Source organism: Stegodyphus dumicola, chromosome 1 (assembly GCF_044657685.1).
Source record: "Stegodyphus dumicola isolate Sdum_Otavi_A_Nest chromosome 1, ASM4465768v1".
Lineage (NCBI taxonomy): Eukaryota > Metazoa > Arthropoda > Arachnida > Araneae > Eresidae > Stegodyphus > Stegodyphus dumicola.
In genome coordinates, this window is record NC_140768.1 from 213,318,653 (window position 1) to 213,344,055 (window position 25,403).

The 25,403-nt window shown below is 33.3% G+C and overlaps 1 protein-coding gene and 1 long non-coding RNA gene across 2 annotated transcripts in view; one reads left to right on the top strand and one right to left on the bottom strand.

Annotated features, from left to right (window-relative positions):
- The window catches only part of LOC146999457 (uncharacterized), a 215,532-nt gene that overhangs the window by 34,361 nt on the left and 155,768 nt on the right, over nucleotides 1–25,403 (top strand). Inside the window, exon 2 of the long non-coding RNA XR_015043483.1 lies at nucleotides 14,169–14,226. This is a non-coding gene — a long non-coding RNA (uncharacterized LOC146999457). The remainder of the gene's footprint in view (nucleotides 1–14,168; nucleotides 14,227–25,403) is intronic.
- Nucleotides 6,990–8,667, bottom strand: LOC118204634 (scavenger receptor class B member 1-like). The gene has a single exon (XM_035376942.2). It carries the CDS (start codon nucleotides 8,665–8,667, stop codon nucleotides 6,997–6,999), a length of 1,671 nt encoding a protein of 556 aa, XP_035232833.2. The 3' UTR covers nucleotides 6,990–6,996.

Here is a 25,403-nt window from a genome sequence, read left to right on the forward strand (position 1 = left end):
ATAGTCATCAAGAAGTACAGAGATATTATCACTATTTCAATTTCAACATCAAATTCAGATCTCTACTTTACCAGCGCTTACGCGTCACCAAGTGAGGATCTAGAGACTACACTTCACGATCTCCACCATATACTTCAAAGACACCCACGTCAACATTTGATTTCTGGATATATTAACGCCCACAGTAATTTATGGGGTTATCCCCATAACAACACCAGAGGCATGCAGATGGAAGATTTCATCAACGCCCATAACCTCTTACTACGCAATACCCCAGAAGACCCGCCAACCTTTGTCACAATCAACGGAAAAGGGTGGCCAGACCTAACACTCTCTTCCCATCACTTAATCAACAGGATTAACAATCGTCGTATTTGCGAAGATGAGTCCATCTCAGACCGTCAAATAATTACTTTTGATATCGTATTCGAGGTTCCGCACACTCAAACGCTACGTTATCGCATCAACCGAAATGCAGAAAAGAAATTTGCTAAAGCTCTGAACTCCAAAGCACATATCATTCTCCATGAAATTCAAAGCATCAACTTCAAAGATGAAGTTAATGCATAGGCTACAACTCTTACCAAGGATATCCAAGAAATCAGCCATACGTCCCTTAAAGTCAAAACAGTCAACCACAACACAATGCCCAACTGGTGGATCAAGGAACTACGAGCAGATCGCCAAAAAACCATAGCTCTAAGACGAAAAATGAAAAGGAGAACAACCGACGAGGAACGCAAAGCAGCATAGATCGACTTTAACAAGCAACGTGCAATCTAAAAAAAGAAACTAATTGAAGCAAAACTAAAATCCTGGACTACCTACTGTACGAATAATCAAACTACCTATGGAGCCCTTTACAAAATGACCACTTCCAAGATTTATAAACCAACTCAAATCCACGCAACAACCAATACATCACAAAGTAATGGCACGGACCTCACGAGCACCACCATCAACGGTATCCTGGACCAAGTCTTCTTGAAAGATGACAGTGCAGAAGATACATCGGAGCAAAAAGAACTAAGAGCATCCACACAAACACCAAACACACCAGATGACATTCCATTCACAAGAGTAAAATCCCTTAACAACGCCAAAGCACCAGGCCCCGACGGCATTAATAACCAAGTCCTTAAGCTCATCAGCAAAGCATCTCCAGAAATTCTGCTCAAGTTTTACAACAAATGTCTGGCTCAACACTGTTTTCCCGATTGTTTTAAAATTGGACAAATAGTGCTCTTCTCAAAGAAGAACAAGAATCCAGAGGATCCAAGCTCGTACCGTCCGATCAATCTTTTACCAGCTATTGGAAAATTACTCAAAAGATTCCTCATAAACGGACTGAAATACCGTGTATTCAAGAACAATAAAATCAGCTCTCGCCAATTCGGATTTAAGCCGAATAGCTCCACCATTCATGCCATCGATACCGCACTAACGCAAATCCAAATTAACAAAGGCCAACAGCTACACTCTGCGTTGCTATGCCTCGACCTGAAGAACGCTTTTGACTCCCTCTGGTGGCCTGCTGTCAAGCAGGCCCTCAGAGACCTTCAATGTCCAAGAAACCTCTATGTAACAACTGCTGACTACCTGCATAATAGAAAAAGCATAGTACTCCACAACAACTCGGTCATCACAAAGCAACAAGCAAGAGGATGTCCGCAGGTATCGTGTATGAGCGCGGACCTCTGGAATTTCACTTTTAACCACATTATCGATCATCATTGGCCTGCCCACACACAAATCGTTGCATTTGCAGACGATGTTGCTTTCATCATCAACGACCGCTCCAGAGAACAACTCCAGGAAAACTGCAATAGCACCCTTCAAATTTTCAACGCTCTATGCGAAAAAATAAAGCTACAGATCTCACACCAAAAATAGGAGGCACTGATTGTCAAAAAACCAGGACGAACTATAACTCGAAATCCCACATTTAAAATAGACAAATACAGGATCCGATGCGTGAAAACGATTAACTACCTCGGCCTCATCATTGATAACAAGTTCAACTGGATTCAGGACTTACACAACAAAAACTCACCACTATGAAAATAGCACAAGCTCTGAAAAACAAGACAATACGTGGTTACTCATGGGGCTTGAACCACCGAATTATGAAAATACTACATACAACCGTCGTGAACAAGATCATCACATATGGAGCAGCTATTTGGGCAATACCTATGACCACCAGAAAGGTGCGAGCTCTAAACGCCATACAAAGACCTTTCCTTATAAATATCACCAGAGCATTCTCTACTACCTCTAACAACGCCCTACAGACACTGGCACTGACAGGTGTGCTCCCGCTCTCAATCCAAGCACAAATGGACGCAATCTCCACAATAGTCCTCCAACTCAAGAAAACAACTAACTTTAATGACACCACATTCCACCCAACAGACTACGAAGATCAGCCTAAAAAGTACTTTCATCACCCAGCTTTGCATCTTCAAAACCTGCACTGCATTTTCTACAAACCACCACCCACAATGGAATACACGGCTTTCACTGACGGCTCAAAGATCGAACAAAAAGTTGGCAGCGCTGCAACCCTCCAATATAACCTTAGCTCACACACAGAATGGCAAGGGCACCTTAGAGATCTAAACAGCGTACACCAAGCTGAACTGACAGCAATTCTCTACAGTATGCAAGAGCTCCACCAACTACCAACGGACACAGTCCATATCGTCAGTGACAGCCAATCATCAGTCTATGCTATAAAAAACACCCCTGCAAAAATTCACCAATATCCCGTCAAATACAAACAATTATTAATTTTAGCCAAAAGAACTTCGTTCTTACAAGGACGAAAGGTCATAGCAATTGCCCCGGGAATGAAAGAGCGGACTTCCTGGCAAAGCAGGCAGCCCTCGAACAGTCAGTGCTTGCACTGGCATCCAGATCATGGGTCCATCTGCACAGCTGGACATTATTCAACTAGTCTATCTAAGCTTCTTTACATAATTTCTAAGTCCATGTTTCATATAAATCTCCTCTAAGATATTAATTGTTTCGCAGATTAATTGAAAGTTACGTCTTAATTTATTGAAAGTTACTTAGCTGGCAATTTAGTATGTTCACTTCCACTAATAAAAGAAAAGCTTTAAAAACTCTGCTTAGGAATAAAACAAAATTTATTCGTATCAGATTCATAAAGTGCCTTTAAACTTATGTTAGATTGCGAGCTCTATGACAGCTTAAATTTAGTCATCGGTTTTTGTGCATTAATGACAGAATTTTTTTTTACAGTTACTAACATTTCGTTTTATACTTTATAAATGAGTTAGGATTTATCTATTTATTTTTAACTAATAGATAATTTTGACCACTTGTCCAGGGACGATGCGCAAGCAGTTCAGAACCCACGGTTAAGCAGATATGAGGGCACTGCCGGCCATGGCTCTCTATGGGTTGTTTGTGCCGTTGAGTTTCAGTTTAGTTTTAATAGTTAATTTTCAGTTAAAATGCTTTTCTGTCACTCTCTTTTCACCCTTGATCTTTCCTGCCAGAATGTAAATGAGATAGCGAGCATTTATTGAGATTGAGGGGAAAGGAAGTACTATTTAAGCGATGATTTCGCAAGCTGATTTTAGAGCTTGTTCTGCCTACTTGAGGCCGCATTGTTACCATGACTTAATAGCGATTTATTTCTGTGGCGTTGAGTACATCTAGACATTAGGCTTGTGTCTCCGGTTTTCTACAAACCAGGGCCTTCCTTCCTTCCTTTCCTGCTCGTTACTTTATCCTGTGAGCCTTTAGACTAATTTTACTACATTTGATTTTAGTTCAACATTCCTTACTTAAGTTCAGACAGAAGTACTCTCTTGTGTAAACCCAAGTTGGGTCATTGTTATTTCCTTATGTTCAAATAAAAGGGTCGTATACACCCTTCTTCTGAGTTTTGTTTTCGTTTCATAAGACTTAAAGATAATACTTAAATAGTCTTTTAAAGTTCGGTAGTATATGCATCCTAAGAATACCAGACATTATAAAGTTTATGTTTTAAGTTTTTTTTTCCTGTTATAGCTAATTATGACAATAAATTTCTAATTCGGCTATGATAAAAATTTCCATTTCAGTCAACAGTGCTTTTTCTGTTTAAAAATGCATTTCTTCCCTCAAAACGGAAACATGTTACAGCATTTTTATAGCATGTTTAAGAACAAAGGAGGTTTAAATGATGCAAAATAAGTTTCACATGCATGTTTCTGCTACAGAAGTGTGTACTCTTTAACTCAAAAGCACCTATTTTTAACTAAAAATTTAACTCTTAATTGAAATTACGGAATTCTGCCAAAAATTACGAAGCTCTATATATTTAACAGAAGCAACGTTCTTATCCTAACTTCATACTGAAAAGTCGATAGGTTTTTTTTTATTATTATTTTATTTATTTATTTATTTATTTTTTTTATTTTATTTTACGCGTCGCAACTGATTAAGCTACCAAAGCATTTATTACCTAAATGGCTTAGCAAATTTCTTGTTCTGAAAGGTTTTGTCAATTCTCTTCTTACAAAAAAAGAATTTTAACTATTAAGTTAAAACTGCGAATTACATAACAAACTAAGCAGTATAAAACAATGTATATCTATTTCTTAAAAATATATAAGTCATGTTTTAGCAGCATACCTAATTGATTTAAAAATGAAAACTAAACTGATTAACTGAAAAAAATGAAAATTCAAATTTAATAAAAATATACCTAACTTACATTAGATATGAATAACAGAGCTGGTAATTTTGCAAACATTAGCAATAGCAGTAAAATTTATGAAAGATAGTTTTAATATCAGTAATTTTACACTTTGGCGCACAATATGCATTAAGTTTCTTTCATCCTTGCTATTTTTACTTTACATTTTTAAAATTTAGTTTATTTTGAAATTTTCAAACTAGACTATACCGAAAAAAGACCATATGCAATATGGCTCTATTCTAATAGTGCTGCTGAGAAAAAGTATTTTGTACTTAAAGCTCAAACTAATCATTTGAGAAGAAAAGCATTAAATCTTGTTCCAAATTTCTTCTTCTAAATATGGTAAATTTATTTTAAGTAATAATATAGATAATTAGATCACGATAATGTTCAGTTTTGTGTTCATCGTAAAAAGTCGTTTGCTTTTTCTGAAAGTATGGAAATTCATACAATGAGTAGAATTCAATCATTTTTAAAGCGAAATTTTATGACAAAGTGCTCTAATAAAAATGCTGCAATATGGAAATCTGTTCATAAACTTAACACGTTTTTGAGTACTGGGAGCTATATAACGTTTCCAATGGAAATTATACATAAAAGCTAGACTAGTAAGATGTTTATAATTTTTAAAGTCAGGAATATTTATAAATGAGTAAATCATTATTAATATTCAGCAAAACTCTATACAACTATTATGTTAACATACAACTATTATGTTAAAAAGCACTTTTATGTCAAAGCAGTTTTATACTAAAATTTTATACTGGATCTTGAAAGACTTTTTTCACGAAAATCTTAAATAATTACATGCTTCCCAAACGGGATAGTGATTAATGACTATGAATACCGTACCAAAGGATCCGGGTTCGAATCTCGGAGAAGGTATGAATGTTTATAAATGAATAATTTCTTTGCTGCATGGGGGGCATTCTAAATATATAGCAAGCCGAAAGCTCTATCGTGTGCTTTGGCGGTCGAGGAAAAAGGGATGGGAGACTTCGGACCCATCCCCCGGGATGCTCTCTCTCTCAAAACTGGGGTGGAACTGGGCAAAATCGTACTGTCACCTATATGATGTCCAATGTACTCTTTGCCATCATAAATTTTATGGGCTTGTTCTGATGATAAGGTTGACAGGTGCGATTAGTCTTAACACGATAACACTAATTGCATACACAGTTCTAATTTTAATTAACACTTAGGTGTTATATTTAGCGAAAAATTAGCATGTGAATCAAAATTTAAGCAATGCGAAATGCATAACTTTCGTTTCGCAATTTTTATATGAAATAAATTTGCTAAATTTACATAAATTCCATTTCATGCTATTTGCTACTCTGTGAAAAGAGACTAAAATACGGACAAAATAATACCATTACATTAAAGTTCAGTACGTTTTTGATTATGACGGTTACAATTACAAACAATACAAAGATTTTTGATTTTCTATTACTTTTTTCTTTACATTAAAGTTTAGTTTTGTTTTGATTACAAAGAATGTTTTAGTAGTTGGATTTTGTTGCTAATATCATTTATTAGTTATAAAATTATTTGCCAGCTTTCGTTTCTCATGTACGCATATAATAGGATAACTAATGAGAAGTAGAAAAAATTAAAATTTAATTAACATTCTTGATTTTTATTCTACTTTTCTTATTAACTGCAATTCTATTTATTTTGCTCGTAATTCTGTTTTACTATTCGTTTCATTCATTTAATTACGTTGACACATATACATATACATTTATTATTTATATATTAACATAAATATGCGCAGAAATGATGCTCATTGCCGTATCCATTGAACCTTTTGCATAGCATCACTGATTTCTTTCTTTCTATTATATATTGTTCTCAATTGCTCTGCAATAAGTTGAAATTAAATAAGTTACTATTAATTATAAATGCAAACATATTTAATTTGCAAGATATCTAAACATACCTAAATTTTAGCATTACCGAACATTAAAATATACTTTCAGATTAGTTACTTTATTACACAAACTAAGCTGCAATTATATATAAAATATTTTTCAAATGGTATCAATGAAATTTATAAAATAGAAGCATTCTTTTAATTAAATTAAACCTTACTTCAAAGAGAATAAAATTAAACTAAAAACCTTCCTTCATAGAGAAAGAAATTAATTTTAAATTTCACTTGTAATTCAGAAAAGAAAGAAAATTAATAAATGTACTATTAGCACTTTCAATATGCTTGATTAATGCAACTAAATATATTTCTTTAATTTCTAATTTCACTTACGGCCATTCGCAGCTTAGATTTTTGCCATCAACATCGGCGGTGTTTCTGAAGAAAGAGGACTATGGTTTTCAATGGAATTTTCTGGAGATTCTGATTCAGCTAAGTAGACATTGTCTTTCGTAATTAGTACTGGGCATGCTCCTGCAGAAAATTTCATAGCCGACGTTTCATTACTTATTCCGGAAGTTGTACTGTCTTCATCGCTCGCTGAAAACGAATAATATATCGCCTTCTGGTGTTCACCATCCAACAAAGGTTTCGTCTCCTCAGAAATCAATTCCTTCTGATCAAAGCAAAGCAAAAGTGAAGATCCCGTAATGAGAACCAGAGCAATCGTTAGAATAATACCTAATATAGAATATATCACTTCCTTTGGCTTCATGATGTCCTTGATTATAGTATCAGCCAGTTCTTGAGTTAGTTTTGCGGACATTTCGATCCAAAAAACGGGATAAAGTCCAGGATTTATTTTCTCGAACTCACTAAGGTAGCGAACTTGCGCAATTTTCAGATTCATTTGAAAACGAAGTTTCAGATCCACGGACACGCCAATAGTAGGTGCAATGTCTATATGAGAACCATGTTTGTTTTTCGAAGGATTCAAGCCTGACACGTTTTGAAGGTAGGAGGGATCAGATAAATAGAAATGTGGAAACGTCAACACAACTGGAGCACCAAACTGGCAGGGACTGAGATCTTGGGTCCCTGATTTTAAATCGAGGTCAGTTTCGAAGCACCAGTTATCGGAATTTATAGAGGAAGAAGCAAGAGTTTCTGTACTGCTCTCGAACCTTCTGCAAAATATATTGTTGTGATTTAAGTCCCTACTGTAGTTAAACGTCAATGATCTGCATATGAGAGGTTGAAAAAATGTGTAATTCTTCTGATTTTTCATCAATGCTGGTCCAACCTCCGCATTAGTGCCATTCATCATATTACAAGTATCATCTTTCCAGAACTTCAATTTCTCGGAACCATTCCACTCTTTGATAAAATTCATCTTCTTGTGGTCTGTCTCTCCCGTAAAAACAGTAAACAATCCCTCATCTGTAGCGTTTTTCCCGTACAGCCAAGAAAATATACCATTCTTATATGGAATATCGCTTTTTATGTATGCACCATATTTAATGATACTATCTTTGTAACCTTTAAAAGCAAGCTCTGCTACAGACTTTTTAATGATGAGTGTTTCTTTATTTCCTTTAAAAAATGCATCGGCAATCTGTTTTTCTATAAAGCTCTTGTCCTTTAAAAGAGCAGACGCAATTACGAGGGGACCATTGAGTGTATAAATGGCATCATCTTCGCTACCTACAGAATTTTCTTTATCGAAATGATATGTTTTTTTCTCTCTGTAAGACACTGTACCATTAAGCCAAGAAATATCTTCTTTAACCCAGCTGCCTTTATAAGTGTAAGGACCAACTTCTTGCACCTTCAAAATTTCGTTATTGTTTATAAAATTTTCTGCATTTGTTACATTGAAGAAATATATCTTTTCGTAAATAGGTAAGGGTAAATCTTTCCAAATGTTATAAAGAATGGTATTATTTACCAGAGTTGTTTCATAATCCAAAGCTTTTCTGTAATAAATCGAGAAGAAAGCAAGGATTCCTATAAATGCGGCGAATAATAATAAGCCAAAAGAAAGAATGCAGTAAGATGTCTTTTTCGACCAAACCATTTTCTGTAAAGCTCACAGAAACAAAACTTCCCTAGAATGTTCTAAATGAGTAATATTCCCGGAAGTGAATCTCGTTTTCTTAAATTTCTTATCAGAGCAGTTTCTTCTGACTCACTCTGCATGAGCGCATTGACCACGAGGAACAGTAAGACGTGCTGTGTTACAGAGATCGGAAAATTTAGAATTTATGCCGAACATGATAAAGAAAAGTCAGTAAACTAGATATAATCTGATAGCTGTTACATTTTGTTTAAGTTATCTATTATCATTGATTAAAGCTTAAATGCTTTTAAAGATGTATTTTTCATACAATTAAAACTAAAATAAAAACACAACTTTTAAATTAATGCTCACACTTACCAGAAGACCCCGAGTCCCTGAGTTGAGGATTACCCTTCTTTATGATGTACCATTCTTTCAGAACTAGCGTTTAAAATTATTCATTATATTATTTTAGAATTATGTAGTCAAAATGATAATTAGATAATTGATTTTTTTCTTTAAGGAGCAGGGTCAGAACCAGAATTTGCTGCAACAGTTTCAAGTTTAACATCTCCATAGTAATGAACTGCGTAGACGAATCGGATTCAAATCTGATTCAGCAATGCCCTCTTTATCTTCTTCAGAATCATCTATCTCATTATGTGTAAAAAAATATTTACATAATCTATTTAAAATAAAATATGTTATTTATATAAACAATAATTAATTATCATCATTATGATCATTTTTATCGTTGCCATTATTAGCACCTTAGATGCTATTATTCTCGATCGTCAAATTTTTGTCCGTATCATATTTCACATAAAAGTATGTTGCCCGAAAATATTATCGGCGTGTATAATTTTTAAAGAAATAAGATAGCAATATAAAATATATATGGCATCACATGCCACACTATCGGAAATCTAAAGATATACTATTTCTAATACTTTGTGATTTTGCTGTTGAACTTTTTATGGCGCAACTGCGAATAAAGTGATGTTTAATAAACAAACGGTAGAAAAATTAAATAATAAAAAGTCTTTAAAAGATGTGTAAGTCATCTGAGAAAACTGAATATTGATATGATGAACTGAGAAAAGACTTTAAAAAATCGCAAAATGTGCGGCATCACTTAACAATATATCGGGTGTTCTAAAAGTACTTTACCTCCTGTTTTTAAAAATTTCGTAATTTTATTGATAACCATTCTGTGATGTAAGTATAAAGAAAGAGTAGTTCAATAATAAAGTTATAAAGACAAAAAAAAAAAAAAAGTTATGTTAGCAAATGGAAGTCCAAGAGTAGATTGATAATCTGCTAGCTTCTGGAGAGCTTAAAAACCTTAACAAAGCCTCTTGTGTCACCTGAAATTCTGAGTCCTTTCTGAACTTTTTAAAACTATTATTATCATTATTGTGATCAGTCATTATTATATTGTTGCGTTTTATTCTTTCTTCACCTTCGTACGGGGTTCGTGTGGATTTGGAGTGAATAATGACAATACTACTTGATAAAGTATCGAAACACACTTTATTGGGCCAATATTTAATCAGGACAGCTCCAAAGTCACTTTTACAGTCGTCGAAGATCTACTATAAACACTCGCTGGAACAATCAGCGACACAGCCTTCAGGGTATCAGGCTATCACAGTGGAGACAGCTTCACTGCAAAGCACCAGAGTTCAGCTACCAACTCTGCTTGGTTGTTCTCGGAACTCCACGTACTCTCGAAACTCTTCACGCTGCAGCTCGGGATGCACTCGACACACAGAGCACAGCTCCCGACTCTTCGGTTCAGTCGTTTCTGAAGCTCAATACGCTCTCTCGACGATGCACTAAGAGACTCCTTCCGTGCACAACCCACTCGACACTCGCTGCCCGGCTGTCAACTCGATCGACTCCTCAGGGACTGACTCGCTAGACGAGACACTAACTCAATACTGACTATCAGCTCGCTAGCCTAGGCACTTACATACACACTCGCCCTCTCGACAAGGTAAACTGACTGACTGCGGACCAGCAGGCTTTATATAGCTTTCGGCCTGTGTTCGAGAATATTCTGGGCTAAACCGGTAAGAATTCATTCCGGAAGGTTCTCCATCCGTCCATGGGATATCGCCAATTTTGTTACCAAATGGTGCGATTTCTCGCCAAATATGGCAACTTTGCCTTTCCTTGCCATTTTATGGCAACCCTAAAACTGCTTTGCGGGGAAGCCATCTTACCGCGCCTGTACATTTCGTAACAATATATACACTGCTGATCGTTGATTCTAGTCGCTCTCCATTTTTTATCTGCGAAGGTAGTTTAAGACAACTTCTATCCCCCACCACACACACACGAGGTATTTACAAATTTGTCGGCTCAGGCAACTAGCGTTTGCAAGTAAGATTCCCGAGCATGTACTGCTAGCCCAGTAGAACATGTCACCGATTTTCTAACACGCAAGTTCATAAAATGCGGTGTAGCAATTATACGTTATCGTACAGTATTTTCAACGAATATTCTATAAAAAGAATTATATTTTTGTACTACACTCAGTATTATTTCCCATGTTTAATGCTATTACATTTTTATTATATTTTATATTATCATGTTCATTCATGATAAGATATTACAATAACTTTAACAAACGCCTGTGAAGTACAGTGAAATCCGTCTTAACCGGCACCCAATTTACCGACGATATCGAAATAATGATACTTTTATCTAAACTTAAATCCTAAATTTAGGGCTATGAGATTAAAAATGAAGTATAATGAATTAACAATCTGAATACATTGCTGTTATATTTCTGCTGCCCAGCGTAACAAGCCTTATCCAGTCAACGAAATATGCAAGATATAAAGACGAATTTCCGATCCTTTTTATGCAGCAATGTGAGAAATCTGAAGCTAGTGTCTTAATATCTCAACTGTACTCCTTTCCCAAGTGGCTTAATAGACATCAGTTAAACATGAAAATCCTTGAAATTTCGCACTAAAGAACATGAGACTACCATTGTGAATTAGAAACACACAAATCCCCTATTGCCCATCATTGCTAGTCAAAAATCATATTTTCCGCTTTTTGTTCTAAAATTATTCGCAAAAATGCCTTCCAATGATGAATTAGATTTCTTGGAGGCTTTTTACATCTATAAAAATCTTTCGGTTCTTGTTAATTATCCCACTCTAATCCGCGTTTGTCGTCGGCTTAAAAAAAATTTTTTTAGTTGCTCTTCGTTCACATGAGTGTCAACAGATGGCGCCAATGGCTTTAGTTTCTATCATTTAATTGAGAACTCAAATTTCGTACCTTGTTGTCCATGATTGGTTTTGTTTTCTGACTGAGCGATGTATCCCCTTCCTCTTTTTTCCTACCTGCTTTGCTCTCTTCGGGGTTACTACTTCGGAACTGATACACGTGATGCGCCCTTGTGCCAATATTTTTATACTATTAATATTAGTGAGCAATACTATACAATATTAGTGAGCCGGAAACACACTGGCAATATCGGAACAGTCAGTCCCAATCATGTTTTACCTGTAGCAATCGCCGAAGTACATGTCTCTGCCAACATTTTTCACTTTTACTAATGAACAAGAACGTACTACTTAACCCTCGAAACCTGCATATTAACTTACATTACACCAATTCTTGCTTTTACATGTTTTACTTTTACGCCGATTCTTGCTTTATAGTTTCTTTAATATTTGTTACTTAAGAATTATAAAACTCATGCTAGTTTAGAAAAAGTAAACTAAAATAATTAACTTTTTAGGCAGCAGAAAATGTGAAAAATTAATTATTTCAAAATTTCTGCACTTTAGTTGAATCCGAAAAAAATTAATAATTAGAAAATTTCCGTAGGAATCTCCTATTTACTTTAAATTTTACGAATTAATATTAATGTTAAATTAAAATGGTATTTGTTGGCAACCGCCGTCGATTTCCCTAGCGCATGCGCGTGATAAGCAAGTTCTCTGCTGCGTAATACTTATACTTAGTTAATACGCAGTTAGCCAAAGTCAATGGTGAGTATTGCATGTAAAAGAGAAGTGCAAAGCGCTGTGCAATATCATGTTTCTACTCTGCTGTTCAACGTCTTCATAGTTTAAATAAATGTTTGTTATGTACATAGAAGACGTCATTTTATTCTTCAGTATTGATAGACAAAATATATTTATTTAACTGTATTCAACAACTCTGCTCATATCACAACATAACATTGTACTGAAACATCAGGTTAACCAGGAGAGATAAAAAGATCATCTCTTCTTCCCTCTTTCTTCAGTTGAAAATGTCAGTACTTGCGGAAAATTGCATAAATTACTCCTATCTGCAACTAGGAGAGAGGAGGCAGAAAGAGAAAAATTTTAAAAAATTATTACTATTAATAATATTCACTCTTATTAATTAGAAAAATCATGCCTCAAAATCTTGTATAAATGCCAAGTAGAAAAATTGTAACATAAAAATTTTCACACAAAATTCAAACATATGGTATAATTTCGGGGAATTTAATAAAACTATACATTTTAATTAACAATAGAACTAACATTGTATAGTAATCATACTAGCAAAGCTCTAACTATTTTTTACAGTATCTGTGAGCATAAAAGACTGATTTTTTAATACTAAATATATTCTACAAAAGTTTAAACCATTCGCTCCTCGGTTTTAATGAGAGAAAAATACAGCACAGCTTCGATAAGTTGAATTTACAATAGAATGTCAAACTATAAAATTCGAAATTAGTTCGTTATTTTTCCTGCATAATTTTTTTATGTTCATTTCAGCTTCCGGTCGTCAGCGGTGGACTGTATTTAGTTTTATGCTTGACAATGATTCCGTTTAAACCAAAATTTAAATCAATACAAGGCAATTTTTCCAGAACTATTTTGAAGGAACAATGCAATAGTATTAAATTCGAAGGAATATTTTGTTAAATGCTTTAGAACAATTACGCAGAAATGTCAGGATTCTGGAAAATTTCAGAAAGTTTTTGGTTATATACCAGAAACCTATAAATATGATGCACATTAAAAATTGATCTTCGACGTGCTACTCACATTCACAAAGCTTCTTAAAATAAAGTACAAAAGTTTAAGTAACGGATTCAGTATTATATATGGGAGGTTTCTTGTAAAATTAATACTTTACGCAGTCTTTGTAAAGCGAAAATTTTAGTTAGAAAAGCTTTCATTATGCCTTCTAATTTAAAAAAAAAATGAACGAACGAATCGCACCTTTACATGCACGCGCAAAATTCGCTGATATTCCAGAAGGAATGAATTAAACTAACTTCTTTATACCCGTTCCAAATTTAAATTCGAAATTCCAGTTGGCGATAATGATTTATTGACTAAAGTAGCTTTTTTTAAATAAATGGCTCATCCTTTTAAAATTAGTTGACGATCATTAAAATGACCATTCCGTTACATCGACAACGGGGCGAAATTTCCAAGCTGATGAAGGTACATTAAATTCCTTTTCTTTACAACTATCTCTTATTGTAACATCCTTTTTTTTAGGACGAGAGGAACGTCAACAGTAATTACAAGAGTATATCTGAAAATCTTGCATGCAAAGGTATTGAGCGTTCTATTTTTACTTATTATTTATTTAAAAGCATAATGAATAATTTTCTAACTAAAATTATTTTGTTGGGTGAAGCATGTAAAAAAATTAAGCTTTAATTCAACAAAACTCCTTTCTTCCATCATACCAGTACCATGTTTTATTTGTTTTTACAAAATGCTTTATTTTGTTTTTTAAAAAAATGGTAAATAAAAGTTTAAATAGGTAAAAAGCTTAAATATTTAGCGTGTGTGTGATTATGGCAAAGCCTCGAGGGCTATCTGCCTAAGAGGAGGGATGCCTTTCTAAGGGAAACTGGCTCGTATACACGTTACACATGGGGAAAACCACGAAAACGCATATGCAGCCAGCCCGTTCGCGGGATTCGAACCTCGGACCGAACTACCAGTGTTCAGCGATTTTACCGCTCGGCCGCTGGTGGGCCTGTTTAAATGTTTAGAAAAACAAAATACGTAGCCGTTTTTCGAACAACTTGTTTAACATAGGATCTATGTAATTTTATAAACTTTTTCCTAGAGCGCATTAAAGTGTAATACTAAATAGCCTTTCGTACTTTACAAACAAATTTAGATGTCTGTGTCAAGAAAATTATTGCATTTAATATTTCAAATGAAACTGAAATCTCACTACTCTATAATGCAACTAAATAAATGCAAAATATCACGATAATGACTCTTTTGTGATACTCGGCATGTGTTTTAATACTTAATATTACATGTCTACAAAAGTGTTTTGGGATTCTTTTTAAATCTTAAAGCTTCATTAATGGTCATTTAATTGTAAGTTTACTGAAAATATTATTTAACTAAACCTGACTTTGATTTAATGAGTACATAAAAATCGAAAAAAGTTTTATAAAATTTTTTCCTCAATTTTCTTTCACATATTATTTTTTAAATATATTTCTTTTGTATATAGCTCATCACAGTAAAAATAAAATATTAGATGAAATATGAAGCTTTTTCATTTTCATAACTCAAACTCCAGTCATAATTATTTTTTCACCCCTAATTAGAAAATTTTAATAAAGAAGTACAACAATTTATAATCATACTCCACTTTAATAAAGAAGTACAACAATTTTATAATCATATTCGAAAATTTAATACACATTGTTTATTAAATAATAAATTAAAAGCACGTACACATTCTGACTATTTAATATACAACAGATAAAAAAATAAGGTAGAAAATGTTATTAAAAAATAATTAAAACTGCCAATCAAAATTTAAACTGTTAATACATTACAGTATATTTGCTACTAGTGAAACAAATGTTTGAAAAGTATAAGCTCATGTATACACACACACACACACACACATATATATATATATATGCGTAATGTTTTCAGTTATTCCAACACATCGTGGGTGAATGGTGAGGCTATTCCATTTCACGTTTTGGCAGATGGTTGACGAAGCTGGGATGATTGCACCACGGAGAAAAATTAAGACTCAGGACTTTTCCCTTTTAACAGCATATCTTTATTTTATTTTAGAGCAGATGATTTTTTCCAGATGAAGTTACTCAAATAACTTATTCAGTAATTGAATAATTAGATACGAATGACTTTAATACGTTATAACGTTCTAACAAAGAAAGAGGAGCATAGCGGAGGCGTTAGCAGAACGAAGGCGGGAGGGCATCTGTGTAGGAGAACTTATGACGCAGCATTTATATGAAAGGTTATGTAACAGAGTAGCTTCTAGAAAAATGTAGAAAAACTTATGACGCATCATTTATATGAGGAGGTTATGTAATAGGCGCGAATGTTCTAGAAGGTACTGGTTCAGGGGAAGATCCTGAATTGCAGAAAATTAATTAAAGGTTGCTGGTTCGCAAAGAGCAAAGCCATCGTATTTTTTTATATTTTACATATATATATATATCTATACATGTATAGATATATATATAGCAAAATAAAATAAAAGTAAAACTTACAAAAATAAAAATCTGAAAGGTTTCAGAAAATAATAAAAATATTTATTTTATGTAAAAATCTTAATTCGGGAACGAAAAACTAAATTTTAAAGCCTAAAGAAATAAATATATTGCCAGAAAGAAAATTAATAATTTTAGCATTAACATTTTAAGCAGATTTGACAAATGTAATTATTTATTTAATTTTAATGTCACTTACGGCTATTTGCAGTCGCATCGTTGCTTACATCCTGTTAGTGAGATAACTTCGCACTTTTACTAACATTTTTTGAAAATTTTGTGGCAATATATTGCTGATAACCTTGTCTAATGGTATTAGCTGATACCATTAGCCAGTCTAATATATTGGTAATAAAAATGGAACTTCATCAAACGAATAAAAAGTGGAATAATACGGCTTTTTCCCACATTCTAACAAAGATTTCTTTTCTCTATAAAGCACTTCTTTCTTGGGTAAACACAATAACAGCGACGATACGGTAATTAGAAAGAGTGCAGTAGTTAAAAGAATCCATAATAACCAATTTATTGCTTCCTTTGGTCCAGTGAGCCTTTCAGTTATAATATCTGTCAGTTCTTGGGTAAGTTTTGCAAACATTTCTACCCAAAATACAGGATAAATTCCAGGATTTATATCCTCTAATTCATCTATGTTCGGAACTTGCTGAATTTTCAGATTCACCTGGAAGCGCAAACACAAATCCACTGATACTCCAATAACTGGCGCAACGTCTATATGAGAACCATGCTTTTCTTTGTCAGGACTCAAACCGGACACATTTTGTAAGTAAGAAGGGTCCAATAAATAGAAATGGGAAAACGTCAGCACAACCGGAGCACTAAACTGGCAGAGACTGAGATCCTGAGTCCCGGATTTTAAATCAGGGTCAGTTTCGAAGCACCAGTTATCAGGATTTATAGAGGAAGAAGCAATAGTTTCCGTACTGCTCTCGAACCTTCTGAAAAATATAGTTTTATGATTTACGTCTCTATTGTAATTAAACGTCAACGATCTGCATATGAGGGGTTGAAAAAATGTATAAGTGTTTTGATTCTCAGTCAAAGCTGGTCCAACCTCAGCATTAGTGCCATTCATCATATTATAAGTATCATCCTTCCAGAAATTTAACTTCTTGGAGACATTCCACTCTTTCATTCATCTTCTAGTGGTCTGTCTCTCCCGTAAAAACAGTAAACAATCCCTCATCTGTAGCGTTTTTCCCGTACAGCCAAGAAAATATACCTTTCTTGTACGGAATATTACGTTTTACGTACTTGCCATATTTAATAATACTGTCTTCGTATCCTTTAAAGGCGAGTTCTGCCACAGTCTTCTTTATAATGAGTGTTTCGCCGAGAGTATAAAAAAAACTACCGGCAGCACTTCTAATTAAAATGTTCTTTTCCTTTAAAACATCAAATGCAATTATGAATGGGCCATTCAGAGTATAAATGACATCATTCTCACCACCCACAAAGTTTTCTTTATCGAAGTAGTAGGTTTTTTTTTTCTCTCTCTAAGACACAGTACCGTTAAACCAAGAAATACCTTCTTTAACCCATGTACTTTTGTAAGTGTAAGGACCAACTTCTTGTACTTTCAGTATTTCACTGTTGTTAACAAATTCCTCAGCATTTGTTATATTAAAGAAGTACAACTTCTCATAAACAGGTAGAGGTAAATCTTTCCACATGTCGTAAAGAATGGTATTATTTACTAATGTTGTTTCGTAATCCAAAGTTTTTTTATAATAAACTAGAAACAGGATAGTAATTCCTATACATACGATGACGAGTAAGAAACCCAAAGCCAGAATACAGTAAGATGTATTTTTTTAAGTATACTCAGACATTTTGCTCGTTACTGCAGACTTTATAGAAATAAAACTGCTCCTCTCTAAAACTTTTCAGCAACTACAGTCAGGCAAGGTACCCTCTACTGTAAATTTTTATCAAAAACGTTTCTAATGACTCACTTAACGCGAAAGGATTGACCACAGAGAATTAAGGCCCATGCTGTGTTTCAGTGGTGAGTAAAGCAAGATAGAGTAAAAGATAAATGTAAAAAAAAGAATCTGAAAGGATCAAATTTTAACGGTCGCCTGAAAGAGCTTGTTGTTTCTGCGCCCCTTTTGTTGAGCTCGAAGTCTACAAGACTGCTCTTGCACTGACTGCTGCTAATGCCTTTTATTTTTCGGGAGGGAATCTTTTTAGCTTTAGGATTAGCACCGTTTTTTATCACACTTAAGCGACACACAGTTCAACAACTAACTCATAAAAGTCAATTCAACAGCAAAAACAAAAAATATTTTAGAAGACAGTCCATTTTAGAATTTCCGAGACCATCTTCTGCGCTGGAGATAAAATTGTTTTATTCCATACAGTGTTGCTAATACTCGCTTTCAAATCGTTGAGTTGTTAATCAAAATTCATAAAAGTTTTACTAAATAAGAAAATAAATACCAAAGCAAATTTAAATTAAAAATTCGGGCTTTCAAGTGCACAGATTTGGGTGGAGGAATATGTTATTCAGAATTTGATGGCTCTAGGTACCGTCATTTTTTCACAGTGCCAGGAAAATGCATACCCACATGCAAATTCTTCATAACTTAATGTCTTTAAAAATATTACGAGGAGGAGCAATATTTGGTGGCAACAGTTTGAAAAGTGGTACGCCGTTTATATTGAACCGACGCAAAATCTAATTTCGTGACTAATAGCTCCTTTTGGAGTAAAAAAGTACACCAAAGTACTAAACTAGGTTTAACTACATTTTATTTAATGTATGATCCAGGCACTTTACGAAGAAAAGTTAATTTCGACATTAAAAATCGTATGATTTCTAAGCTTTGTTTAAGGCATGACAAAACAATTCTGCATACGTTCTGTAGTAAGTCTGTTACGATAATTTAGGCGATAAGAAGCTGTTTTAGTGAAATTACTTACCAAAATTCTGAAAGATACCTGACCATTCATAACGCATCTGCTCCGCTGAAAACTTTACGGTTTAGTTTGTTTATGGCAAATCACTCGAGGGCTCTCTACTTAAAGGGAGGGATGCCTTCATGTAGGACTTTCTAAGAGAAACTGTCTCGTAGACATGTTACACATGTGAAAAACCACAAAAATACTCATATAGAACACAAGACCAAACTACCAGTGTTCAGCAATTTTACCGTTCAGCAGCTGAGGAATTGAAAATATTACAAAATTTTCATGAGATATTTCCTTCTTTCTTCTATAAGCTGATTGATTATCTTCTTCAACTTAAAAATTGCTTATTTATAAATTTTGGATTTTTTTTTTTTTTCAATCTGGGAAGTAATTAAGAATATATGATTATCCAGGACAATTTCAGGAATCTGATAGCCCTGCAAATGCTAAAGAAACTTATATTTAGCAGATAAATGACACTAGGTTTTTGTTCCCTATTATTTGAATAGCACGTTCTCGAACTTATTCCAGTTTTTCTAAACGTACTCAAATATTTCTCTTTATACTTTGCCAGCTGGGATTGTTTGACTTTTACCACTACGAAATTGGAAGTTTATTCGTATTACTCTATTGCTACTTTTTAGAAACTTTTTTCACCTGCAATAGAAGTATGATGCAATGAATTACATTCAAAATATTACGTTTTCTATTTTCTTCATTTAAATTTAATTTAAACGTCAATTCATGTCAATTAAGAAATTCACTTGTTTACATTGAAATGATTATAGATATAAAAAAGTGTTAGGAGAGAAAAATAATCAAGAGGCAAATCAAACACATTGAACAAATTTTTAATTATATAATTTTCAAAAATAAGCAATGTCATTTTCAAAAAATGTTTTAAAAGACTTTAAAAAAATCGCTAAAAACATTGCCGCCCATATTCTTACATATAACACATTACATTGCATCTACAGCCCGCTGGCGACCGAGCGGTAAAGTCACTGAACACTGGTAGTTAGGTCTGAGGTTTGAATCCGCGATCGGGCTGGTTTCACGAGCGGTTTCGTAGTTTTCCCCATGTGTAACGTGTATGCGAGTCAGTTTCCTTTAGAAAGACTTCCACGAAACATCCCTCCCCTTAGGCAGATAGTCCTCGAGGCTTTACCGTAATCACATAAAGCCAACCAACAGAACATTGCATCTACAATTACTATAGGCAGATAAAGAAAGGATTATGCTTAATTGTTTAATTTGTTATGACAAACCAATCAGAGGTTTATTTACAGACAGAGAAGGATGCCTTCCTAACGGACGTTCTGAGATAAATTTGTTTATTTTCACCATGAAAATGTCCATGCAGCCAGTCGGCTCGTCGGAATCTTAGAATAGGTTGAACTACTTGTGTAAGGCATTTCCACATCTGGTGGGCATAAAAGAGCTATGTGTGTGTTGCATATGTATTAGATAAAATTTTACATTTAATTTCCAATAGTTTGTTAAGTCTCCTTTCCAAATTCATTACTTTTCTATTCTGTTCTAAAACTAGTAACATGCCTATTGTAAGTCTCTTTGAACTGCATTATTTTAAAATTATATATCTGTAACGCTCCCAGAGTACGTACTTACATAGCAGTGAAGCGTTCTGTAGCCACTAAAATAACGTTAAATATTTCAATATTAATAAACCAATAGAAATAAAAGAAACTATAATTGTCGCACCTGAAGTGGCGTTAGTACATTAGGATCTCTACAGATGAAGATTACATAAATTTAGCTACGTCTACAATTTGGTGTTAAAAAAAAGAGCTATATTCATGGAAATTATTAACGATTAACAATATCGATTGCTAAATAAAGATAAAAATATATGAACAACAGTTTATATTTCCATCTTACTGATAGTCCCATTTACAATGCATATCATACATTGTTTACGTCAGATATATATACAGATGATCTGATCTTAATATTTATAATCAATAATTGCAAGAATTTATTAATTTTTTATCTAACCAATATTTTATGTTAAGTAGCTTTACAGTCATTCTCCCTTTTTATTTTCCTGCCAAAATGTGAATTTTAATCGCGCGTATTCAAATGAGGATAAAAGAGATACTATTTGAAGAACGTTTTAGATTGTATAATCAGAGCGTGTTCCGCCTGTTGAAGGCCACGTTACTAGTTGCGTTTCTACTACAGGAGTCTATCTTCAGCGTTATGTTATTCTTGCGAATAGTGCTTGTAACACCGATATATATTTAAGCAAACTTACTCGTTAATTATTCTTGCGTAGCCGTTGGCTAACTTATGGCGTAATTTGATTTTATTTTAAAATCATTACTTTTGAGTAACGCCATAAGTGCTGCCTTGTTTGTAAGCGCAAGAAGTGCCGTCTGTTAAATTATTTTGAGTTCTGATTAAAAGAATCTTTTATACCCTCCTTAAATTCTGTTTCATATTAAACATAGAGATAAATGGCTTACACGTCTCAAGTACTTGTCACAATTTACACTTGTTACAGTCACAATCCCTATATAATTTTGCTACTGATTCTCCTTATATTTTACAAATCAGTGCCCTTCCAAAGTTAATTTGAACATTAATATCCCAAAAGGGGCACTAACCCAAATGAGCTGCTATTCTTGAAACGGGATTTTGCGTTGAATCAGTACAAACGGCGTAACACTTTTCAAATTGTTGCCACCGGATATTATCGCCCAGCATTATTTTTAAAGAAATTGAAAAATGAAGAGTCTGCACGAATGTATGCATGTTTCTCCCACTGTGAAAAAACGATATTAATTGGGCCATCAAATTTTGAATAACGTAGACCTACTCCCGAATATGCGCATTTGGAAGCTCGATTTTGAATTTCGTATTTCCTTTATAATCTATTTCATATTTTGTAAACTTTATAATGAATTTGTGATTAATAAATTCAACGATTTGAAAGCGAGCAATGGTAACAATGTGGGAGTAAAAAATTTTTATCTCCAACCAGCGAGACTGTCTATCAGAAATTCTAAAGATGAGCTGTTTTTAAATATTTCGTGATTTTGACCCTGAATTGAAATTTATGTGGCTTAAGTGAGAAGAAGAACGTGATATTTAATGAATAACATTAACCCACAAAACGTTAGTAAGCCGTCCTAACTAAAAAAAATGAACAATGATTGTATGAACTGAGAAAAGACTGAAAAAAATTTTTAAAATGTATGCCAACACTTAACGCCGATAACAGCATTTTTTTTATTTCGCTGTATATGGCGCAAGAAAAATAATAAAGCTAAAATTAATTAATAATAAAAATAAGTAAATTAATAATAAAGCTAAAAAGACGAAATTCAAAGTGCCTTTTCCATGTCTTGAAAGTGCGACTTAGGATATAAGTTAGATTTATATATAGCATTATTCTAACATAGGTATTCTGATACAAAATCGAACTTTTTATGAAATAACATTTTTTTTTTTCATATTTCGATTCTACGACTCAAATTATGCCGAGATATTAACTTTTGTAATTTTTGGTGAGAAATTTAAAAATTTATGTTGGCGCATTTTTTTCAATTTGCACCAAGAATAATTTACTTGGCGAATTTCTTAATTTATGGCAACCTATTTTCCTTTCCCTTTTTTTCATTGTACACTATGGGAAAAATGGTAATCGTTCATTACTTCAAATATTTTTAACAAAGTTCGTAAACCACACTTGGCGTTATTATCGCTTATAACGAATATACCAAAATATAAATTCATATATAGCTTAGAAAATTTTGAATTAAAAATTCTAATTTTTTGCAGGTATGCTTAGAAATACATCTTCTTTAAGATGATGGTAAAAATTTTATAGGTTATAATTTAAATGTTTTCCGAAAAATTTATAAAATTTATTTAAAAGTACAAATTTAAAAAAAATAATAATAATGGGCGAATTTTATTTGGAATGAAGCTTAATTTCGAAATATGAAGGGAAGAATAAAGTAAGTTTCATAAAAAAAGAGTTATTAATAAATAAATATAAAATTCAATTAACATGGAGGAGCTAAAATTTTGAGAGCTAATTTTTTAAAAACTACTCGTGCGATTTTTACAAAACTTGGCAGTTTGGCACAATTTGAGTCGTAGAATCGAAATATGGAAAAAAAATTAGCATGTCATTTCAGAAAAAGTCCGATTTTGTGTCAAAATACCTATTATAGAACAATGCTGTACATAAATCTAATACATATCCTATGTCGCACTTTCAAGACATGAAAAACGCGAGTTGAGTTTCGTCAGTGGCCAAGTAGAACGGGAGATATAGAACTGCCCCTTTTTTTTCGCAGTGTACCGCCTAGTCAGTACTGACCAGTACTTTCAGTTAGCGAAGTACAATTGACTTTAGCCAAATAAATTTTTAAAAAAGTCATTATGCTGTGATGACGGATCTATAGGTTATCATACGAGCTGAGAATTAGGGTAACAATGTGATTGATTAAGGAAAGCATGGACGCGTTTTCCTACATTTGTATTGTTCACACTTATCTAAGACAGCTCTGTGTGTTGAAGGCCTCTGAACAATTTTTCTCAGCATCAAAGAATGCTCCTAAAGGTATCATTAAATTTTATCTGCTTTCTAAAGGTAAATATATGATTAAAATTTGAAAAATACATGTCATACAGCTGAGGAAGGAAAAGTGCCAAAGGAAAGGATGATTATTCCCATTCTTTAACAACGCAAAACCCTTAATCACAAAAATTCACTTTATTTGTTTAGAGTTCAGCAGATGAACAAGATGCCTCTCTACGTCTCACACGAGGCTTGAGTGTACGTCATCGAGATTTGGAGGGGTACAATGACTCATTGGCTTATAGAAAACGTTCTGAAATTTCCTTGCCTTTAAACTTGCCTTAAAACAAACTTTAAACTGAATAAAATGTTGCCAAGATAAGGAAGGAAATGTTCTTGCAGAAAAATAACAATGACGAATAGGTTAATATTGAAAAACTAACTATGCAGAAGTGGGAAGTTTTCGGTTACTAATAAAAACTGATTTGAATGCTTTTGAGCAGGTACAACCAGTGTACATTCAACAGAAATATATTTTTCAAAGTATTTTTGAAAAAATGCATCAATACTCTAAATATTTAAAATGAAAGTTAGATACATAAAAAGAAAATCTGATGAATTGTATGAATGCTAAAATTATCTCATCTTTAATTTAATCCAGTTTTCTCCTTTATCCATATCTTGATTCCATTCTTTATCATCATAATTTGCTATTAAAAATTTTTGAATTTATTTTTTTTCGAAATATGAAACTTCAAAACTGAATTTATTTATCTTTAAATATGAGCATAAAGAACTAACTAGATATTTGAAAAGTGTTTGTAAAATTTATAAATTTGTTTATGTGTCTGTAGCAGCCTACTACTCAAGTTCTACACAAGTATTTCCCTATACTGTTTATTCTCTACATATAATAAAAGAAAGAGTCTGTGTGTCTTTCGTTCGTGCAGCGCGTACGCTAATAGACCTAAGGCTACGAATTTTGGTGCGTAGGTGCATCTAGAGAAGATCCAGTGCACCTCGAAGCGATTTTTTTCAAAATTCGAATCAGATTTTTTTTTTTATTATTTTACCTTTTTTTGATGAAACCGCATCATTTTGAATAGTTTCATTCTTTTAGAAACATGGTTTTGGCAACAGTTTTTCATTCAATGCTTTGTATACTGGACGTGAAGAACTGTTGAAAATATGAGCTAAAATGCTGCTTTTTTTTCTTTTGATTTGGACACGCAACATGCACATTGTAATCTTCTTATTCCGATGCACATGTGTCTCGCGAGGCACAACAGAAAAAATTTCCTTTTTTTTTTTCCCCTCTCTCTTTTTATTAGATAATGGCAAAACATTTCGTATATTTTGAAATTATGTCACCCAAAAGCACAATTTTGATTGGTTATTGCTTTCTGATAGTTTTATTCTTTTATAAATGTGGTTTTGGCAACAGTTTTTCATTCATTGCTTTGGATACTGAGCGCCGCCTGAGATAACCACTGATCTGACTTTGTTGTAAAAGTCTTACAGTCTTACAGTGTTGTCTTTGGATCTTGGACTTCTGACTGTTTTCTCTTGAAAATATGAGATTTATTGCTTATTTCATTTTAATTTTTTTATATTACGTTTTAATTATATAAAAAGTTTTGCATGATTTTTTTGAGAAACTAAAGTTCTTAACTTCCTTTACACCATTTGAATTCTTAAGATTTTGCAACGGGAAGTTGGTTAATTTATTTATTAGGATAA

What these genes read in the sequence shown, in the direction of transcription:
- LOC118204634 (XM_035376942.2), bottom strand. Translation starts at nt 8,667, where the DNA reads ATGGTTTGGTCGAAAAAGACATCTTACTGCATTCTTTCTTTTGGCTTA.